Below are 20,127 nucleotides of genomic sequence, written 5' to 3'. Positions count from 1 at the left end.
AATGGCACATGTTGTAAATTTAGCCCCATATGGCGACCTCACCAGCAATAACTTCTTCCATAATTTCTACTTAGAATTGTATAGAATGTATTGAAAATGGGTTATGCAAATTAACTGCTGAGAGACTCCTATTTATACATTTTACAAGAACCTTATTAATCCTGAACTGAATGGTTTGCTAGGCCATTTTCTGAGTCAATTGCATGGCTGTGGGTCTGGAGTCACTTGTAGGCCAGACCAGGTTACGATGGCAGATTTCCTTTCCTCAGGGAATCAGGTGGCTTTTTATGGTCATCATTGGACTGTTAGTTTCAGATTTTTACTGAATTTAAATTTCACCATCTGCTGTGGTGGGATTCGAACCTGGGTCCCCAGAGCAATACTCTGATCTCTAAATTACAAGTCCAGTGACTATACCACTATGCCGACTCCTCCCCCTAGAAACTCCAGTGCTTGGTTAGTTATCACAGTGAGCATGGCTACGACAGAAAGCAGTGAAGGCCCAGAACTCGGTTCATTATTACCAGTTCTTAAAGTTCACCAAAAGTATCAGATTACTGTAATTCGGACACTCCAAGAGTTTGTGTGCATCTTTCTTGATGGGTTTTTGATAGGAGAGGGGATTAAGGGTTATGGGGAGAGGGCGGGAAAGTGGAACTGAGCAGCGACAGATCAGCCAGGATCTTATTGAATGGCGGGGCAGGCTCGAAGGGCTGGATGGCCTACTCCTGCTCCTATGTTCTTATGTTCTTTCTTTAGCAGTAAGTTGAAAATGGCTAGTAAACTAGCAAAGGTTAAGTAAAATCTCAACTGTCACTGTTCGAGGGAGTTATTCTAATAAACATTTAATTGTTAGGGCGAGGAGCTTGGGCAGATGGTGCAAGTGGCCCAGGAAATTTCATCCTGTTTAAAATCTAGTATCGCTAACTAATTCCCTTGAATGACAGCTGTGCAATGTAGACACCATTTATATAGCCTGAGTTTTCAGGAAGATCCAGGCTATTATAAACATCACACCTTCAGATTCCTTGTGCTTAACTGAGGATGACATCTCGACTCATCAAGCATGGAACGGAAAAAATAACAGCAACACTCGCATTACAAGCTTGTCTGGGTCAATTATTCAGAGATTACAGGAAAGTCAGATTTACTATACCTTATTATATACACTTAATAAATTTCCAACTTCATTCGTGAAGTCACGAGAACATATTTCTAGATGGAAAATTTTCCCACAGTTTGAGACACAGGCACCTAGTAACTGTAAAATGAGACAGTAAAGAGTGTGTTACTTTTACGCAGCCCAACAAGAGATTAACAGCACTTTGAAAAGAATTTATTTGTGTCACAAGTAGGCTTACATTAACACTGGTTAGGTGTTAATGTAACAGGCACCGAAGTGTGGCAACTAGGTGGATTTAATGTAACAGACTCGAACAGGCACCGAACTGTGGCAACTAGGTGAATTTTACAATAAACTTCTTTGCAGTGTTAATGTAAGCCTTACTTGTGACTAATGATACAGCAGACGCAGCATGGTTTCGTTAAGGGGAAGTCGTGTCTGACAAATTTACTGGAGTTCTATGAGGATGTGTCTAGGGCGGTGGATAGAGGAGAGCCGGTGGATGTGGTCTTTCTTGATTTTCAGAAGGCGTTTGACAAGGTACCTCACAAGAGGTTATTGCAGAATGTCAGGGGACATGGAGTTGGGGGTAGGGTGTTAGCGTGGATAGAGGATTGGTTGTCAAATAGGAGGCAGAGAGTGGGGGTCAATGGGTGCTATTCGGATTGGCGGTTGGTGACCAGTGGAGTGCCCCAGGGGTCGGTGCTGGGGCCTCAGCTATTTACCATTTATATAGATGATCTGGAGGAGGGAACCGAGTGTATGGTGTCGAAATTTGCTGATGACACCAAGATTGGTGGAACGGCAAATTGCGCGGAGGGTGTGGAGAGTCTACAGAAGGATCTAGATAGGCTGGGCGAATGGGCCAGAAACTGGCAAATGGAATTTAATGTTAGCAAGTGCGAGGTGGTCCACTTTGGTAGGAATAATGGTAGGAAGGACTATTACTCACGTGGCGAAAAACTGCAGCAGGCGACGGTGCAGAGGGACCTCGGGGTCCTTGTGCATGAGTCGCAAAAACCCAGCCTGCAGGTGGTCAGGAAGGCAAATGGGATGCTGGCCTTCATAGCAAGGGGGATTGAATATAAAAGTAGGGAGGTCTTGCTGCGGCTGTATAGGGCATTGGTGAGGCCGCAGCTGGAGTACTGTGTGCAGTTTTGGGCGCCGTACTTACGCAAGGATATTTTGGCCTTGGAGGGAGTGCAGAGGAGGTTTACTAGGCTGATGCCAGAGTTGAAGGGGTTGAGCTATGAGCAGAGGCTGAATAAACTAGGCTTGTACTCGTTAGAGTTTAGAAGAATGAGGGGAGATCTCATTGAGACATATAAGATGATGAATGGGATGGATAGGATAGAGGTGGAGAGACTCTTCCCACTCAGAAAGGACAGTAGGACTAGGGGGCACAGCCTCAAGATAAAGGGGGGGCGGTTTGGAACGGAGTTGAGGAGGAACTTCTTCACTCAAAGGGTGGTGAATCTCTGGAATTCTCTGCCCGTTGAGGTGGTGGAGGCTGCCTCGCTAAATATTTTTAAGACGCGGGTTGATGGGTTTTTGATGAGAGAGGGGATTAAGGGTTATGGGGAGAGGGCGGGAATGTGGAACTGAGCCACGACAGATCAGCCATGATCTTATTGAATGGCGGGGCAGGCTTGAAGGGCTAGATGGCTATTTCTTATGTTCTTATAAGCAAACCTAACTTAATAGTGAAGCTACTGTGAAAATCCCCTAATCGCTACACTTTGGCACCTGTTTGGGTACAGGGAGAATTTAGCAAGGGCAATCCAACTAACCAGCACATCAGAGCACCCGGAGAAAATCCATGCAGACACGTGGGGAACATGCAGACTCTGCACAGACAGTGACCCAAGCCAGGAATCGAGCCAGGTCCTTGGTACTGTAAGGCAGCAATGCTTGCCACCATGCCACCTATGGGAGCTACGAGAGTTTAAAGCCATAGAAACAAGAACCGACCCCTCAAGCCAGCTATGAGCAACAAGAGCATTAGAAACACAAACAAAAATCAATAATCGTTGAATAATTGGACCCCTGAATAAGAAATGCAGCCACAACACGGCATGGAGTTAAACTGCCGTCACGTTGCACCAGAAATCCTCATGCGCTACTACTGCCTGATAGGAAATACTTGACGAGCCAGGTGGTGTGCTGGAAAACGACACTTCAAATACCAATGATGGATTGCTCCTTCACAACCCGAGTGTTCACACGCTCGGAATCACAATTACTTGGTTGAAATCGACTGATTTACACCTTTTTCAATTCTTTTCTTTTAAAAGAAGTGTTAATTTTTTTTGGTGGGGAGGAGATATTTCTGATCGTGCTGGTGTCAAACCAGAAACAGAAGTTACCTCCAACTACAGAGAAGACCAGCTCAAACGGAGCTGAGGACGTTCATTAACTCAGGCACGTCTTCAACAACTGAAGAAGCACTGCACCATTTGCAAGCTCAGCAATTCCCACCGGTGCTAAACGTCCTCACATGCCAGATCCCGGAGGAAATCTTGTTGGCATGCTCATCCTCCAAAGCTAGGCATGTGCAGAAGTTAATTATAATCCCCCACTATCGGCCTCATCTCAAAAGACGACAACCTAGGGTAATAGGGTCACAAGACGAATCAAATTTCCACACTCAGTCACACACTGAGATGAATCAAGGGAAACTTGGGGCAGCACGGTGGCACAGTGGTTAGCACTGCTGCCTCATGGCGTCAGAGACCCAGGTTCGATTCCCAGCTTGGGTCACTGTCTATGTAGAGTCTGCACATTCTCCCCATGTCTGCGTGGGTTTCGTCCAGGTGCTCCACTTTCCTCCCACAGTCCAAAGGTGTGGGGGTTAGATGGATTGGCCATGCTAAATTGTTCCTTAGTGTCAGGGGGATTAGTTAGGATAAATGCATGGTGTTATGGGGATAGGGCCTGGGTGGGGTTGTAGTCAGTGCAGACTCGATGGGCCAAATGGCCTCCTTCTGCACTGTAGGGTTCTATGAAAAATGTTTAATCTTAAAAACTCTATTTGAGGGAAGACATGAATGGGCTGCTGCTGAATTTGTTGTACTTACCGTTAATGCCTTCATTGCCACGTGAGGATTTTTGTGATTTACTCTCTTCATAATGGCCTTCAAACAATCTTTTGGCCTGAAGTTGGAGTAACGGAAAAAAATTACTTGCATTAAAATAAAGATTCTGGAACACAAATGATGTATTAAATATAACAAAAGTTACAATCGACATTCCAGCTGTTTCACTTTGTTGCGGGTACAGAATAGTCACAAGATGCTTGGAGCTTCTGGACTGCCAACAGGCAAATTCCAATCCAACATTCTCAGGCCAAATAACAATTAAACAGAACGACTTTTAAACTCCATCTGCCTAAATTATGATAAACATTTTCTTAAGGATGCTAGTCTGACCCAAAGTGAACGACAGGCTCAACGACAGGAATTCAAAGCAATTTTCCATTGCTGTCTTTAATGGGCGCACAGCCTCAATCTAGTTGCATGCGAGTACACTTCAGTAGAATTGTGTTACATGTCTCCTGCCCTTATTAAACAGTGCATTCTCTGGCTCACCATCAACAATGGTATGTGACAGCTATAGATACTAATAACAGGGAAAGATGAAAGGTGTGTAACTTCTAATGGAGGTTTTAGTTAAAACATGAGATTAGCCTTTGCCATTTTCAGACATTGTATTTCTAGAAGGTTGTTTATATTCCATATTGCCATTGAGTTTCTAATGTTGCTGAATAAGTCATTTTTGGATAAATTGGGTGAAAGGCAAACAAGTGTTATAGCACTAGGACAGTTGCCAGCACTGACAGTACCCTGCAAAATCACTGCAATGATTAACAGTAGCTACGTAGTCTTCACGTTGAGTGATTAAACTGTGACGCTCTAGATTCAGGCTCTCCACAATTCCACGTAGAAGAAAATTTTCACATTATTTAGATTAAATGGCATGTACTAAATGGCTGGTAATCCTCTAATGCCTCACCCAAGTGGGCATTACGTGCACAAGAGATTTACCAACGTAGGCAATTGCAGGAAGGCTCACTGGATAATGATCCGGTGAACAATGATCAATTCCCCTCCTCCTCAAAATCAGGGCATCAAAGCTAACTGCAGCAACTCTGTCGCGCTGCTGGCTTTAAGCAAGCAGCTCGGTACAGGCCAGCGATCAAACCCAGCTCCACCCCTCATCTGTAAGGCAAAATTACTCACTCGCTAAATCACTCAGCCGTTGAGCCAACTGCTAAAGGAAACATCCTTCCAAAAACATTATTTAAAAGGGTGGGTGAGGACAGTGGAAGGGGAAAGGGAAATGAGGAAATATATAATTTCTATCCATACCCATTTGTTGTAGTCCCAACACGATCACAGATGTCCATAATGAGAGTCCAGTCTTCACTGGTGTTGTGTTCATTCGTGGCTTTTTCTGCAAAAAAGAGATATATTAGTAACAGCTCAGCATTTCATAGTGAAACACTTTTTTGGTGAGATGGGGATAAAATATGGTGGTGAATGAAAAGCTTTTTGCATCAGGGTTTAGTCCAATATCCCTGGTCAAGCTCAACAACATGGGACAAATGGAGCAGACTTTAATCTATTATTGTCCCAACAGTCTGTCTACGTCGCCCAGATATTCTCCACGGCAGTGTAGGACATTTCTCACATGGACCATACCCACAGTCACTGGTTGAGTCAGTGAAGTCACTGTTAGAACAAGGCTGTGCTGTTAGCTTTTACCCTCCAAGAATACAACCCCTCTCCTGATGGCACTCATTCATGTGTTGCAATTCCATGGCTGCTACAGCACTTTGGGCAAGTGGGCTTTCACACCATGAAGGCATAACGTCTGAACATAAGTCCTGCCTCGTGTCCAGGACATTCAATAACAATCAGCAGCAAAAATCCCAAGCTCCACTCTATCAGTCTGTGGGCAAGGTAACTTGGCATTGGCCAGAAGTCACAAAGTCATTTATTTGGGAGCAGGAAAGGCATTTGAACTGGCTGGATTAGCGACTGGGAAAGAACCATGCATTAAAACACGTGTGCAACACCTTGTAGAAAGACAACAAGCTCCCATGACAATATTCCCAGCTGTCCAATTTGTAAACTGAGTTGCAAATGGGAGTCAACAACAAGAAGCTGTCCGTGTGCGGCACAACACAGGAGCAAAGCAAACGACAGCAAACTTTACATCAGGCATTGAATAGAAATTGGGAGAATGCGCCAGAGTATGAGTAAGAAATGCAGCAAGGATGAGGTGAAATCTGGTACATACTAAGAGTGGAGTGAAAGCACAGCAGGCTAGAGCTGGAGAGTGTGGACATTATTAGAGTAATGCAGCACAGGGGATTGCTATTTGGCCCATCAAGTCTGTACTGGACCTGTCAAAGAACAATCCAGTTAGTGCTGCTCTTTCCTCCATCAAGTGTTCCAATTTCCTTCTGAGACTACTGACTGAATCTGTTCCCACTACCTATTGGGACAGGAGTCTATTCCAAATCCTAACCACTGATTGCACAAAAAACTCAAGTCACTGCTGGTTCTTTGGCCAATCACCCTCAATCTGTGCTCCCTGGTTAAAGATCCTGCAATTACTGGAAACAGTTTATTTTTATATCGAGTTTATCTAAACTCTTCGTACATTTTGAACAGCACTATCAAATATCCTGTCGGTGCTCTCTGCTTGGAGCGCAATCCCACCTTCTCCAGTTTACTGGAGCTCTGTTCCTGGAACCATTATGTTGAGAACAGCTGTAGGGAAGAATAGGATATGGAGATTTGCAAACAAGAACACCAGAAGTTTTAAATCAATGGTTCCCAGGAAGAAGCAAGGGGGGTACCAAACAAACAGAAAAAAAATGCAGCAAGCCCCACCCCCATGTCATCCCAAACAAGACTTTGCTTCAGTGAGGGCTAAACAGTTAAAAGCTCTTTAGATTAATATTCAGGCTTCTATTTTCCTCAAATGAAATGTGATGTAAAATCTTCACCTTGGTCTGCGTGCTACAGTGAAGCAGCAACATAGAATATGAGCATTGATTCAAAAAAGTCCTCACATAACCACAGAGTATTTTGATAAATCCAATCCCTCGTTTCATACAGGCTGTGTGCCAGAGTGGGAGAGACAGAAACCCTAGGGAAAAGAGCAGCTAAAATATTTTTGTTCCACCTACCCTGGTCCCCCAGTGCAATACACAGCTGGGATGATCAGCTGAGCTATTTCCCAGGCTGGGAGGTGCAACAAGTTAGAAGTTTATTTATTAGTCACAAGTAGGCTTCCATTTACACTGCATTTACACTATGAAAATCCCCTAGTCGCTACACTATGGCACCTGCTTGGGTACACTGAGGGAAAATTTAGCACGGCCAATCCACTTAGCCAGCACATCTTTGGACTGTGGGAGGAAACCCACACAGATGAGGGGAGAAAATGCAAACTTCACACAGACAGTGACCCAAGCAGGGAATTGAACCTGGGTCGCTGGTACTGAAAGGCTGCAGTGCTAATTAGTGTGTGACCTTCTGCTCCATGTAGACAGCGTGGACAGAGTTCAGCCCAGCTCAAAGACTAACTTTCTGCCTTCACTTGGGGACCCTCACAAATTGATATGACAGAGGACTCCATATATAGAGAACTATACATTCTCCTCCACTGCACTGCTTCATTCACTCATGCTCTAATGGACAAAGCACATTAGCACGCACATTTCTAACACTGCTATGAGCACTAGGATTGTCAAAAGATTAAATAAACACATCAATTAGGCTACATAGGAAATACTGAACACACGATGATTTAAAAATGATCAGAACAAGATTAAAGAACTTGCCCAAAGTGAAACTGAGAGCAAGAGAAAACAACCAAAAAGTGTAGTTACTGTCGTAATACAGGGAACAGGGCACGCAAACCCTATGAACAAAGAAAAAATCTGGAATAACTCGGCCTTGTATCTCCCCCCAAAGAGAGAAAAACATCACTGATTTCTATTAATTTTCCACAGCCAGATAAAATAGGTTTGTTAGGACTGGACAAGGGTAGGGATCAAGCCTAGGGAAATGCACTCGAGCTACTGATCAGTCAGAAAGTGATGAAATAACCAGACAGACAAGAGAGGCTGGATGACCTACTCCTGTTCCTACTGGACAACAGAAGGATTTCTGAGAATCACTGTCTTTGCTGTTGAAAGCTGCAGGATCTGCTTATGGCAATTGTCTTACCAACACTAAGCCCAAAGGCCACTGTACTCAATGTAAACCATTTCCCCTCCTCAGCACAGGTGAATGCCCAAAACAAGGGGAAAAAGATTTGAAAAAACCTCCATAACCAATTTTGAAAAAACTTTTGAAACTTCCCCTAAGTCATGATGACAAATTCCAAAAAATTGTATATTCTATGGCTCACCAGAATTAGTAACTTGCTCCCTATAACCAGAAATTCTCTCTCCTCAGGAACCTGTGGAACTTACTTTAAAAGGATTGCCATGGCCCCGTATCAGACTTCAGTTCCTGACAACTAAACTAACCCTTCAACTATTGGCTTGAATACAATACCACACACTTACTTTCTCCGATTTATACAAATGATTTAGAAATGGGCATCGAGAACAAAATCTCTAAAATTTGCAGACAATACTAAGCTAGGGGGAATAGTGAGGAAGACACCGCGACTTCAGAGGGACATTGACAAGTTGGCCAAATGGGCAGACACCTGGCAGAGGAATTCCAATGCAGCAAAATGTGAGGTGATGTACTTTGGTAGAAGAAACATGAGGGGGGTGGGTACAGGATACAGGCTCAATGGAACAATTTTTGTGGTGAGCACCTGAACAGAAGGGCGTCTGGGTTCAAGTGTATAATTCTCTGAAGATGGTCAGGCAGGCTGAAACAGTTAACAAGGCTTATTGGATTTATAAAGAGGCAAAAAAGCAAGGAAGTAGGCAGCACGGTAGCATAGTGATTAGCACTGCTGCTTCAGAGCTCTAGGGACCTGGGTTTGATTCCCGGCTCAGGTCACTGTCTGAGCAGAGTTTGCACGTTCTCCCCATGTCTGTGTGGGTTTCCTCCAGGTGCTCCAGTTTCCTCCCACAGTCCAAGGATGTGCAGGTTAGGTGGGTTAGCCAAGCTAAATTGCCACTTAGTGTCCCGGGATGCATAGTTAGAGGGATTAACGGGTAAATACGTAAGGATACGGGGATAGGGCCTGGGTGGGATTGTTGTTGGTGCAGACTCGATGGGCCGAATGGCCTCTTTCTGCTTTTCGGGTTTCTATGGTTTTGATCCTACACATCTATAAATCATTCATCAGATCACATCTGGAGTATTGTGTTCAGTTCTGGGCACCTTATTAAGGAAGGATGTGCAAAGGAAATTCAGTAGAATACCAAGAATGAGGAATTTTAGATACTAGGAAAGATTAGAGAATTTGGGCTGGTTCTCCTTGGAGCAGAGAAGATTAAGAGGTGACTTTATTGAGGTGTTCAAAATCATGAACAATTTGATAGAGTAAAGGAGGATATTCTGTTTCCACTAGTAGGTGAGTGAGTGATGAGGGGTCACAATTTCAAGATGGTCAGCGAAAGCGCTAGGAGTGAGGTGAGGAGAAACATCTTTACTCAGAGCTATTGGGACTTGGAACTGCTGCCTGGGGGAGATCCCATAGTTGATTTGGAGAGAGAGTTGGATATTTATTTGAAAGTGCTGAATTTAGAGGGCTACAGAGATAGGGGCTGAAGAATGGGACTAGCTGGGTAGCTTTTTTGAGAGCTGGTGCAGGCATGATGGGCTGAATGGCCTCCTTCTGCGCTGTATAATTCCATTAACACTGATTGTGCCCACTCATTTTGGCATCTTTACCAACAGCCTTGCAATTTTGCCTCTAAGTATTTATCCAGTTCCTCTTTGAAGGCTACCACCATTTCAGACAGTGCATTCCAAATCCTTATCCTTCATTGTGTTAAGAAACATTTTCCTCTGCCATGCACCATAAATTTGTTGTCAGGTCTTTGATTCGACAGCCATTGGAAACAGTCTCTCTTTAATTACCGTATCTGAATCTTTCACAACTTTGAATGCCTGTACATTATAGCAAATAGCTGTCCAGGATGTAAAGACTTTGGGGATAGTCAGAAAATGTAGGCCATGATTCAGTTTGTCTGAAATTCCAGCCGACATTCCCAAGGGATCTCCATACATCACTGGATGCAGTTTGTCAGACAACACATCCTTGAAAGCTATTTAATCCCCCTCTTAGTTTGCCAGAGATAATGACTGATTGAGTAGCAATTTATTGTTCTGTCTCCAAAATGTCACACTGCATGTTTCATTCTTATCATTCTTTTACAGGGCTGACATGTATTTTGCTCACTGAATGGAGCCACTGCCTGCACTAACTGGTAACACTGTCTGAGCTCAAACCTCTTCTTTCATTTTACTCAGCAGAGAATGAAGCCTTTCCACCAACTTTGTTGGTTTTATGCTCCACATGAATTTCATCCAAACCAACACCCCCTCCACCCTTCCTCTTCATCTAATCCCACCAAGACAACTGTTTATTCCTTTTCTCCTCGTGTCTATCTAGCTTCCCCCTCAATGCATCTATGCTATTTGCCTCAACCAATGTAGTGAGTTCCAGATTCACACCATTCTAGATAAAGAAGTTTCTCTGGCATTCTCTGTTGGATTTAAAAGGTGAATTTCAACTCAATTTGGCGGCTGCACCCGCCATCCTGCTCCCCCCGTGCTACTGATGGAAAGCTCGCAGGAGTCACAAGGAATTAACTACATTTCAAATCTGGGGAAAACTTGGGCCAATTTTGGAACCCATTAGTGCAGCAAAGTCAAAGACCTTCCTGGCTCAGAGACTGATTACTATTGCAACAGAAATGTCACTCAGAATAATTCCCTGTTACAAAGACTTTAAAGAAATCCTTTTGTTTATTAGCCAAGGCTTAGAATAGAAGAGCAAGGAGATTGTGCTAGAACCATATAAATCATTAGGTAGGTCACAACTGGAGTAAAGCTGCAGTTCTGGTCTCCTCATTACAGAAAGGATGGAACTGCTTTAGAGAGGGTCGAGAGGAGATCTACTAGGATATGGCAGTTATGAGGAAAGATTGGAAAGGTTGGGACTGTTCTCCTTGGAGCAGGGAAGGCTGCAGGGTGATCTGATGGAGATGTAGAAAATTGAGGGGGGGCTTGGGCAGTGTGAATGGGAAGGGACTGATTTACTTTGGCAGAGAGGTCAGTAATTGGGGGAATAGATTAAAAGTGCTTGGTAGAAAGATTAGAGAGGAAATGAGGAAAAATCCTTTCACTCAGAGTGTGATAGGGGTCTGAAACTCTCAGCCTGAGAGGGGTAGTAAAGGCAAAAACCCTTAACTCATTTTTTAAAAAAAGTGGCTAGAGAGGTTTCTGATGTGTTGTAACCTGCAGGGCCACAGACCAAATGCTGGAAAGTGGGATTAGGCTGGGTGACTTGTGTTTTTGGCTCTCACAGACACAATGGGCTGAGTGGCCTCTTTCTGTACAGGAAATTTTCTATGATATTTATTATTTACTAGTTACAAGTAAGGCTTACATTAACACTGCAATAGAGTTATGTGAAATTCCCCCAGTTGCCATATTCCGTGCCTGTTCGAGTCAGTGCACCTAACCAGCACATCTTTCAGACTGTATGAACACTCAGAGGAAGCCCATGGAGACACCGGGAGAACGTGCAAACTCCAGAGTGACCCAGCCAAGATTCAAACAGCAGTGCCAACCACTGTGCTGCCCCTACTTCTAAAGCACTTTGAAATGTACTATACAAGTCTTTCTTTAATAAAGAAATACCATTTGCAACACAAATCTGACATTGATGCCAATAGTTTAGTCAGTGGTAGGTTGATGTTGTGAACAGGTGACTAATAATTCCAGGGTTGATCTTTGGAACAATTGTCACAGTAGCGCCACAATCTGACATTTTGCAATAACTAGCTCTGCAGTAATGAAACCTGCATGATAGCTGAAGTAATAAAATTACAAAAATTCAAACTATTGATGTGTGATAGCTCTCACACCGTGACGAGACAGCAATCCAACAAATCTCACTAAACACAGCAACAAAATTCAGGTGATTTAATTTCATCACACTAAGATCCAAAAAAAAATTAGATCGTGGGTTGGACTGGGGGGAAAATGAGTCAGAATTCTTATGCTTAACATCTCTGTGAAAGAGTTCTAAAGATTCATGAACCTCAGGAAATAAATTCTTTGCATCTTCATCTTAAATGGGAGACCCCCTTTTTTCTTTAAAGTGGCCCCTAGATCTCACTTTGCCAACAAAGGAAAACATCCTTTCAGCATCCACCCTGTCCAGTCCCCTCTGGATCTTTTATGTTTCTATAAGATCACCTCTTAATTTTCTAAAGTCCAATGGATTATGGTCCAGCCTTTTCACATATATAACTCCCAACCCCCGCAATATCCCAGGTATCAGTAGATTAAACATTCATCTGAACTGTTCCTAACACATTTATATCCTTCCTTAACCAAGGAACCCAAAACTGTTTCTGGTACTTCAGACGTGGCCTCACCAATGCCCTGTACAACCGTACCAAAACATCCCTGCCTTTATTGCAAGGCAAATGAAACAGAAATGACGGCGGATCCAAAAATCCAAAGATGCGCAGGTGAGGGGAACTGGCCATGCTAAATTGCCCCTTAAAGTGTCCCAAGATGTGTAAGTTAATGGATCAGCCATGGGAAACGCATGGGATTACACAGGCCGAGTGGACGAGACGACCTGGGTAAGTTACTCTGTCAGAGGGTCAGTGCAGATCTGAGGGGCGAATGGGTTCTTCTGCATTCTAGACATGCTTTAATATTACAAACAGGGCTTAGAACATAAGAACATAAGAAATAGGAGGAGTAGGCATCTAGCCCTTCGAGCCTGCCCCACCATTCAACAAGATCGTGGCTGATCTGAAGTGGATCAGTTCCACTTTCCCGCTTTCTCCCCATAACCCTTAATTCCCTTGTCTATCAGAAACCTATAGACCCATGACTTAAATATATTCAGCGAGGTAGCCTCCACCACTTCAATGGGCAGAGAATCCCAGAGACTCACCACCCTTTGAGTGAAGAAGTTCCTCCTCAACTCTGATCTGAACTGCCCCTCCCCTTATTGAGGCTGTGCCCTCTCGTTCTGCTACCCTTTCTAAGCGGGAAGAATCTACCTCTACCCTGTCTAGCCCCTTCATTATCTCATATGTCTCTAAGATCCCCCCCTCAGCCTTCTAAACTCCAACAAGTACAGACCCAGTCTATTCAATCTCTCCTCATAGGCTAGCCCCCTCATCTCTGGTATCAGCCTAGTGAACCTTCTCTGCACTCCCTCCAAGGCCAATATATCCTTTCACAAATGCGGCAACCAAAACTGCACACAGTACTCCAGTTGCAGCCTCACCAGTTCCCTGTACAGTTGCAGCAAGACCTCCTCGCTTTTATATTCTATCCCCCTTGCTATGAAGGCCAACATTCCATTTGCCTTCTTGATCACCTGCTGCGCCTTCAGACTGGGTTTTTGCGACTCATGCACAAGGACCCCCAGGTCCCTCTGCACCGTCGCATGCTGCAGCTTTTTGCCCTTTAAATAATAATCCCTCCTACTATTATTTCTACCAAAGTGGATAACCTCACATTTGCTAACATTATACTCCGTATACTTCTTTCTCTGCCATAAAACTCTCTTGCACTCTAACTGCTTTGTCTCTCTCTCTCGCACTCTAACTGCTTTGTCTCTCTCTCTCTCCTCACGGACCTTTTTGTCATCCTTCACTAATCTTTATATTCTGTCCAATCCTCTGACCTGCCACTCACCTTGTAAATGTGAGGTCATCCATTTTGGTAGGAATAACAGCAAAATGGACTATTAAATATAAAAAAATTGCAGCATGCTGCTGTGCAGAGGGACCTGAGTGCCCTTGTACATGAATTACAAAAAGCTGTTTTGCAGGTGTGGCAAGTAATTAATAAGGCAAATGGAATTTTGTCCTTCATTGCTAGAAGGGTGGAGTTTAAAAACAGTGAGGTCATGTTGCAGTTGTATAACGTGCCGGTGATGCCACAGCTGGAGTATGGTATACAGTTTTGGTGTTTTTACTCGAGAAAGAATATACTGGCACAGGAGTGGGTGCAGAAGAGATTCACTAGGTTGACTCCAGAGTTGAGAGGCTTGGCTTATGAGGAGAAACTGAGTAGACTGGGACTGTACTCACTGGAATTCAGAAGAATGTGGGGAAATCTTATAGAAACATATAAGATTATGAAGGAAATTGATAAGATAGAAGCAGGGAGGTTGCTTCCACTGGCAGATGAAACTAGAGCTAGAGGGCATGGCCTCAAAATAAGGAGCAGCATATTTAGGGCTGAGTTGAGAGGGAACTTCTTCATTCAAAGAACATAAGAAATAAGAACATAAAGAAATAGGAGCAGGAGTAGGCCAACCAGCCCTTGCCTTCCCACCAATTTTGGTGTCATCAGCAAATTTCGACACCCTACACTCGGTTCCCTCCTCCAGATCATCTATATAAATGGTAAATAGCTGGGGTTATGAATCTGTGGAATTCCCTGCCCAGAGAAGCAATTGAGGCTACCTTATTGAATGTTTTTAAGGTGGAGATAGATAAATTTTTGAACAGTAAAGCAATTAAGGGCTACGCTGAGCAGGTGGGTAAGTGGAGCTGAATTCACAAAAAGATCAGCCATAATTTTATTGAATGGCAAAGCAGGTTCAAGGGGCCACATGACTTACTCCTGCTCCTAGTTCTTATGTTCTCTGTGAAATTATAAGCTCTTTCTTTCAATTTAATACCATCTTTAAAGTCTTCAGTTAATTGTGGATGCCGTCTCCTTCCCTTCTTTCTTTCTTCCTGAAATGTATCTTTTCTGAGTATTCTGAAATATCCACCATCTCTACTGAACTATCCTTTAACTTAATTTCCTAGTTCTGCGGCCAGCTTAGTCTTCATGACCTCATAATTTCCATTATTTATGTTTAAGTTTAAAACACTAGCCTTAGATCTGCTCCTCTCTCCCTCAAACTAAATTTGAAAGTCAATCATATCATGGTCACTGCTACTTAGGGATGCCTTCACTATGAAGTAATTAATTAATCCTGTCTCATTGCAGATCTGGTGTAGTTTCCTCTTCAGCTGGTGCTACAACTTGCTACTCTAAGAAAATGTTCCAAAAACATATACTCACTCGACATTCAGGATCTAGAACATAGAACACTACAGCACAAACAGGCTCTTTGGCCCACAAGTTGCGCCAATCATATCCATACCTACCAGGCCTATCTATAACTCTCAAGCACATTAAATCCCATGTACTCATCCAGAAGTCTCTTAAAAGACCTCAGTGAGTTCGCCTCTACCACCACTGACGGCAGCCGATTCCACTCACTCACCACCCTCTGAGTGAAAAACATCTCCTCTGTACCTGCTCCCCAGCACCTTAAACCTGTGTCCTCTCGTAGTGACCATTTCAGCCCTAGGATATAGCCTCTGAAAATCCACCCCATCTACACCTCTCAACATTTTATAAACTTCTAACAGGTCACCTCTCAATCTTCGTCTCTCCAGGGAGAAGAGACCCAGCTCCCTCAATCTAGCCTCATTAGGCATGCCTCCCAACCCAGACAACATCCTCTCAATAACTTCCACATTTTTCTTGTAGTGAGGCGACCAGAACTGCACACTGCACTCCAAGTGGGGTCTGACAAGGAGTCAGATGTGAGTCATCTAATCTAGATGTAAAGTTAAAGTTAATTTATTTGTTAGTCACAAGTAGGCTTACATTAACACTGCAATAAAGTTACTGTGAAAATACCCTAATCGCCACACTACAGCGCCTGTTCGGACACACTGAAGGAGAAATTATCACAGCCAACGCACCTTGCCAGCATGTCTTTCGGACCGTGGGAGGAAACCACAGCACCTGGAGGAACCCCACACAAACAAGGGGAGAATGTGCAGATTCCGCACAGTGACCCAAGCCAGGAATTGAACTTGGGTCCCTGGCGCTGTGAGGCAGCAATGCTAATCACTGTGCTGCCCATAAACAAAATGCCCTTCAGCAAATCAATCATCTGCATTGACAAACTAAAGCAAGGGTCGTCCATGCTCACATCACTAGATTCAGAGTCCAGAGTGCTCCCATTATACCATGGAACTTGGCACAACAAAATCACCCGTGATTACTGCCATACTCCTCTCAAAAGCTCCCATATTTCTTCTTGTATACCCCATTTATATTGTGGTTACTGTTAGGAGACCTATAAACCATTCCCACAAGTGACTTCTTTCCTTTACTATTTCTAGTCCCTACCCAAATTGATTTTACATCGTGATTTCCAGAACCAAAAGGTCATCTCTCTCTATTGTATCAATGTCATCCTTAAATCAAACAGAGCTAGCTTTCCACATTTTCTTCACTTTGTCCTTCTCAAATGCATATTCAGCTCCTGCTCTTTGTCATCCTGCATCACGTCCTTGCAATGGCTATGATGTGGAAACGCCAGGGTTGGACTTGGGTAAGCACTGTAAGAACTCTCATAACACCAGGTTAAAGTCCAAGAGATTTATTTCATAGCACAAGCCACAAGCACTGCTCCTTCATCAGGTGAGTATCAGATCATACACGTTTGATTCTTTTTGCCTGCCCATTTTGCCAATCTGCCTTAGTCCTATCCTACCCAATGTTTACTACATTTGAGTGTTTGTGCAATCTGCAGTTTTTGAAATTATGCTCTGTTAACCTAATCTCCGGTCATAAACACATCTGGAGAGGAACAATGGTTCCACTGTCAGCCCTTGGGAGTTATTATTCTATACTTACCTCCAACCCAAAAGAACAATTGCTCACCAGCACTCTCCACTTTGCACTTCGTGGTTAATTCCATATTCATGCTGCCGCTCCCCCTTTAATCACTGGTCTTAACTGATAGCTTTGCACTAACAGCCTAGTCTGAATCAGCACTATCTACTTCAAACTGTGAGTTGAAGAGCATAACAGGCCTATGAGGGAGAGTCTTCCAAACTGCCCAGTTGGGAACCTGCAGATGTCAACAACACAAACATAATGTGTAATCTATTGCTTCTGAAGCTGGGTGCAAATGAATTCTTGGTATGGAACATTTCCCCCCAACCCCACCCCAATCCAGCCCCACAAAACATCAATGTTCCAAGCAATCCTGTACCCTAAATTCTGAGAGACACTTCCCCTCAGCACAATGGCAATAAAGCACGTTGGCTGTGGGAAACACTCATTAGAATGTAGCCAGAGAAAGAGTCACTTGTAAGTAAACAAGTCTGGTCAAAAGAATTTGGCACAGAGTTCACAAGTAAAACATCCTCCACAGATGACCTGGTGCAACCCCTGACTGTGAAGCATGCAGTTTAAAAACCTGCCCCATGTGGGAACTAAATTATCCTTGGATTCTGGCACTTATCAAAACATGCAATACTGGGCGGCACAGCTGCTGCACAGTGTCAGGGACCCGGATTCAATTTCGGCCCCAGGTGTGGAGTTTGCAGGTTCTCCTATGTCTGTGTGGGTTCCCTCTGGATGCTCAGGTTTTGTCCCACATCGGCCATGCTAAATTGACCCTAGTGTTGGGGGATTACGAGGGTAAGTGTGTGTCGTCATGGGAATAGGGCCTGAGTGGGATTGCGCTTGGTGCAGACTCGATGGGCTGAATGGCCTCCTTCTGTACCGTAGGGATTCTACGTACATTAAAATCACTAATCCTTCAAAGCGTAAAAGTGAAGAATTTTAGTTTTTCTGATGTTTGTCGTGAAATGGAGGTCCACAGCAGCATTTATTCATCAACAACATTCACAAGATAAAGGCAGACAAAGAAGACTATTTGTTTTCTTCTAAAAACCTATTCTCTCCATGCTTCCCAAGCTGAATGCGTTTTAAACAATTCAAAGGCTATGCTCTCCAGTCATTTTTTAAATTCATTCATGGGATGTGGACATCACTGGCTGGGCTAGCATTTTTGCTCATCCCCAATTGCCCCTGAACCAAGTGGCATGCTGGGCCATTTCAGAAGACATTTAAGAATCAAGCAATTCCTGTGGATCTAAAGCCATACCTAGGCCAGGCATGGATTTTTTAAAAAATTCTCTCGGGATGTAGGCTAGACCAGCATTTATTGTCCACTCCTTAACTGCCCTTGAGAGGACATTTGAGAGTCAACCACATTGCTGTGGATCTGCAGTCACATTGTAAGGACAGCAGATTTCCTTCTCTAAAGGGAATGAGTGAACTAAATGGGTTTTAAGACAATCAACAATGGTTTCATGGTGATCAGTAGATTTTTAATTCCAGATTTTTGTTGCATTCAAATTTCACCATCTGCCATGGTGGGATTTGAACCCAGGTCCCCAAATTACTAGTTATCACTATCTAGTGACAATACCACTGTGCCACTATTTCCCCAATGGCAGATTTCCTTTCCTTAAAAACATACATTACTGAACCACATGGGTTTTTACAATTAACAACACTTCCATTCAATGAGGGACACAAGCTCTTCTGGTCTTTCCTAATCATTTAAACTAGATGTTAGCCTTATGGAGGAAGGTCTTGAGCATAATGCATAGTCATTGCCTATGAGGCAGAAGCTTCAGGTTCAATGCCCGCTCCAGGAGTCGAAAGCCAAAGGCAGTGCATACATAACATGGTCTAACAGGCCAAATACGGCAGGTGGTACGAGCAGGACAGCTTCCTGGTCATCGGTATGGTGGAATGAACATTTAAGCCTCCAGACCACACACATGCAAAAGTACAAGTTATTCCAGTGATTCTCAATTCTGAGTGAATTGTATGTGACACAGTAGATGGTGGCACAGTGGTTAGCACTGCTGCCTCACAGTGCCAAGGACCTGGGTTCAATTCCCGGCTTGGGTCACTGTCTGTGAGAAGTCTGAACGTTCTCCCCATGTCTGCATAGACTTCCTCCAGGTGCTCCAGTTTCCCCTCACACTCCAAAGACTTGCGGGTTAAGTTGACTGGCTATGGTAAATTGTCCCTTGGTGTCAGGGTGATTTGTAGGGTAAACGTATGGGGTTACGGGGATAGGGCCTGTGTGGCATTGTGGTCAGTGCAGGCTCGATGGGCCATATGGCCTTTGTCAGCACTATAAGGATTCTATGATTCTACATCATCTTCCCTACAACATTTCCAAACTAGTAAAATTCCAGCGTGCATATTCACAAAGGCAAACAGAACACAGTATTCAAACTGTAGTCTGGCCAGAGAACAGGATTGTTTCAGTACAATGACACATTAATACCTGCAATGGAAATTTTAAAAAGGCAAAATTGTTTCTTCACTATCATTCAGAAGAATTCCACAGTACAGGAGCAGAGGGGGCTACAATCTCAGGTCACAGTTGCGATATCACTACCCAGTAAGCATTTACATATAAATATTATATCCCCACCTGGACCCCTCAATTAGATTCCAGTCTTCATCTGCCGTACAGAGTTTCAGCATTTTCTTTGTAAATTACTACTTTCACAGCAAAGGTTATCTAAAAAGTAATCGATCGACACTTTCCCAATTCACATATTAAGAGAAAGTGTTTACTTTTCTGATTTTAAGTTGATGGGGTTTTTTTTCTCCTCTTGTCATCTACTCTGTATTTTCAATTAATTACACACTTAAGGGCGGGCTGTACGAAAGTGCTAAAAAAAAACTTTCAGAGTTACCTACATCCCCCAAGACTGACTCAACACAGCAGGAACCTAAAGCAGTCTTGTGCAACTGTTTTTTTCTTAAATATATAAATGCAGTGAACTTTTCGAACATTACAGAAAGAAAATGTTGGAGTGTTCACACGTAGTTTATGCTTATAGTGTTACAGAAGCTTTTGAAGATGGCAGGAAAAGCATAACGAACAGGAATTCCCAGTCTGTAAAGAGAAAA

General features: G+C 43.5%; 1 protein-coding gene across 3 annotated transcripts in view; it reads right to left on the bottom strand.

The window, feature by feature from the left end:
* The window catches only part of stam2 (signal transducing adaptor molecule (SH3 domain and ITAM motif) 2), a 50,509-nt gene that overhangs the window by 24,625 nt on the left and 5,757 nt on the right, over positions 1 to 20,127 (bottom strand). For all 3 annotated transcript variants that reach the window (XM_080199525.1, XM_080199526.1, XM_080199524.1), the window contains 3 exons: positions 5,491 to 5,575; positions 4,201 to 4,276; positions 1,157 to 1,261 (listed from right to left, as the gene is read on the bottom strand). In XM_080199525.1, coding sequence (XP_080055651.1) covers positions 1,157 to 1,261; positions 4,201 to 4,276; positions 5,491 to 5,575 — 266 coding nt within the window. The remainder of the gene's footprint in view (positions 1 to 1,156; positions 1,262 to 4,200; positions 4,277 to 5,490; positions 5,576 to 20,127) is intronic.

The sequence above is a fragment of the Carcharhinus amblyrhynchos genome, chromosome 11 (genome assembly GCF_965287045.1).
Source record: "Carcharhinus amblyrhynchos chromosome 11, sCarAmb.v2.hapA, whole genome shotgun sequence".
Lineage (NCBI taxonomy): Eukaryota > Metazoa > Chordata > Chondrichthyes > Carcharhiniformes > Carcharhinidae > Carcharhinus > Carcharhinus amblyrhynchos.
The sequence above is the reverse complement of the archived record's forward strand: the minus strand, read 5'-3'. Positions and strand labels throughout refer to the sequence as shown.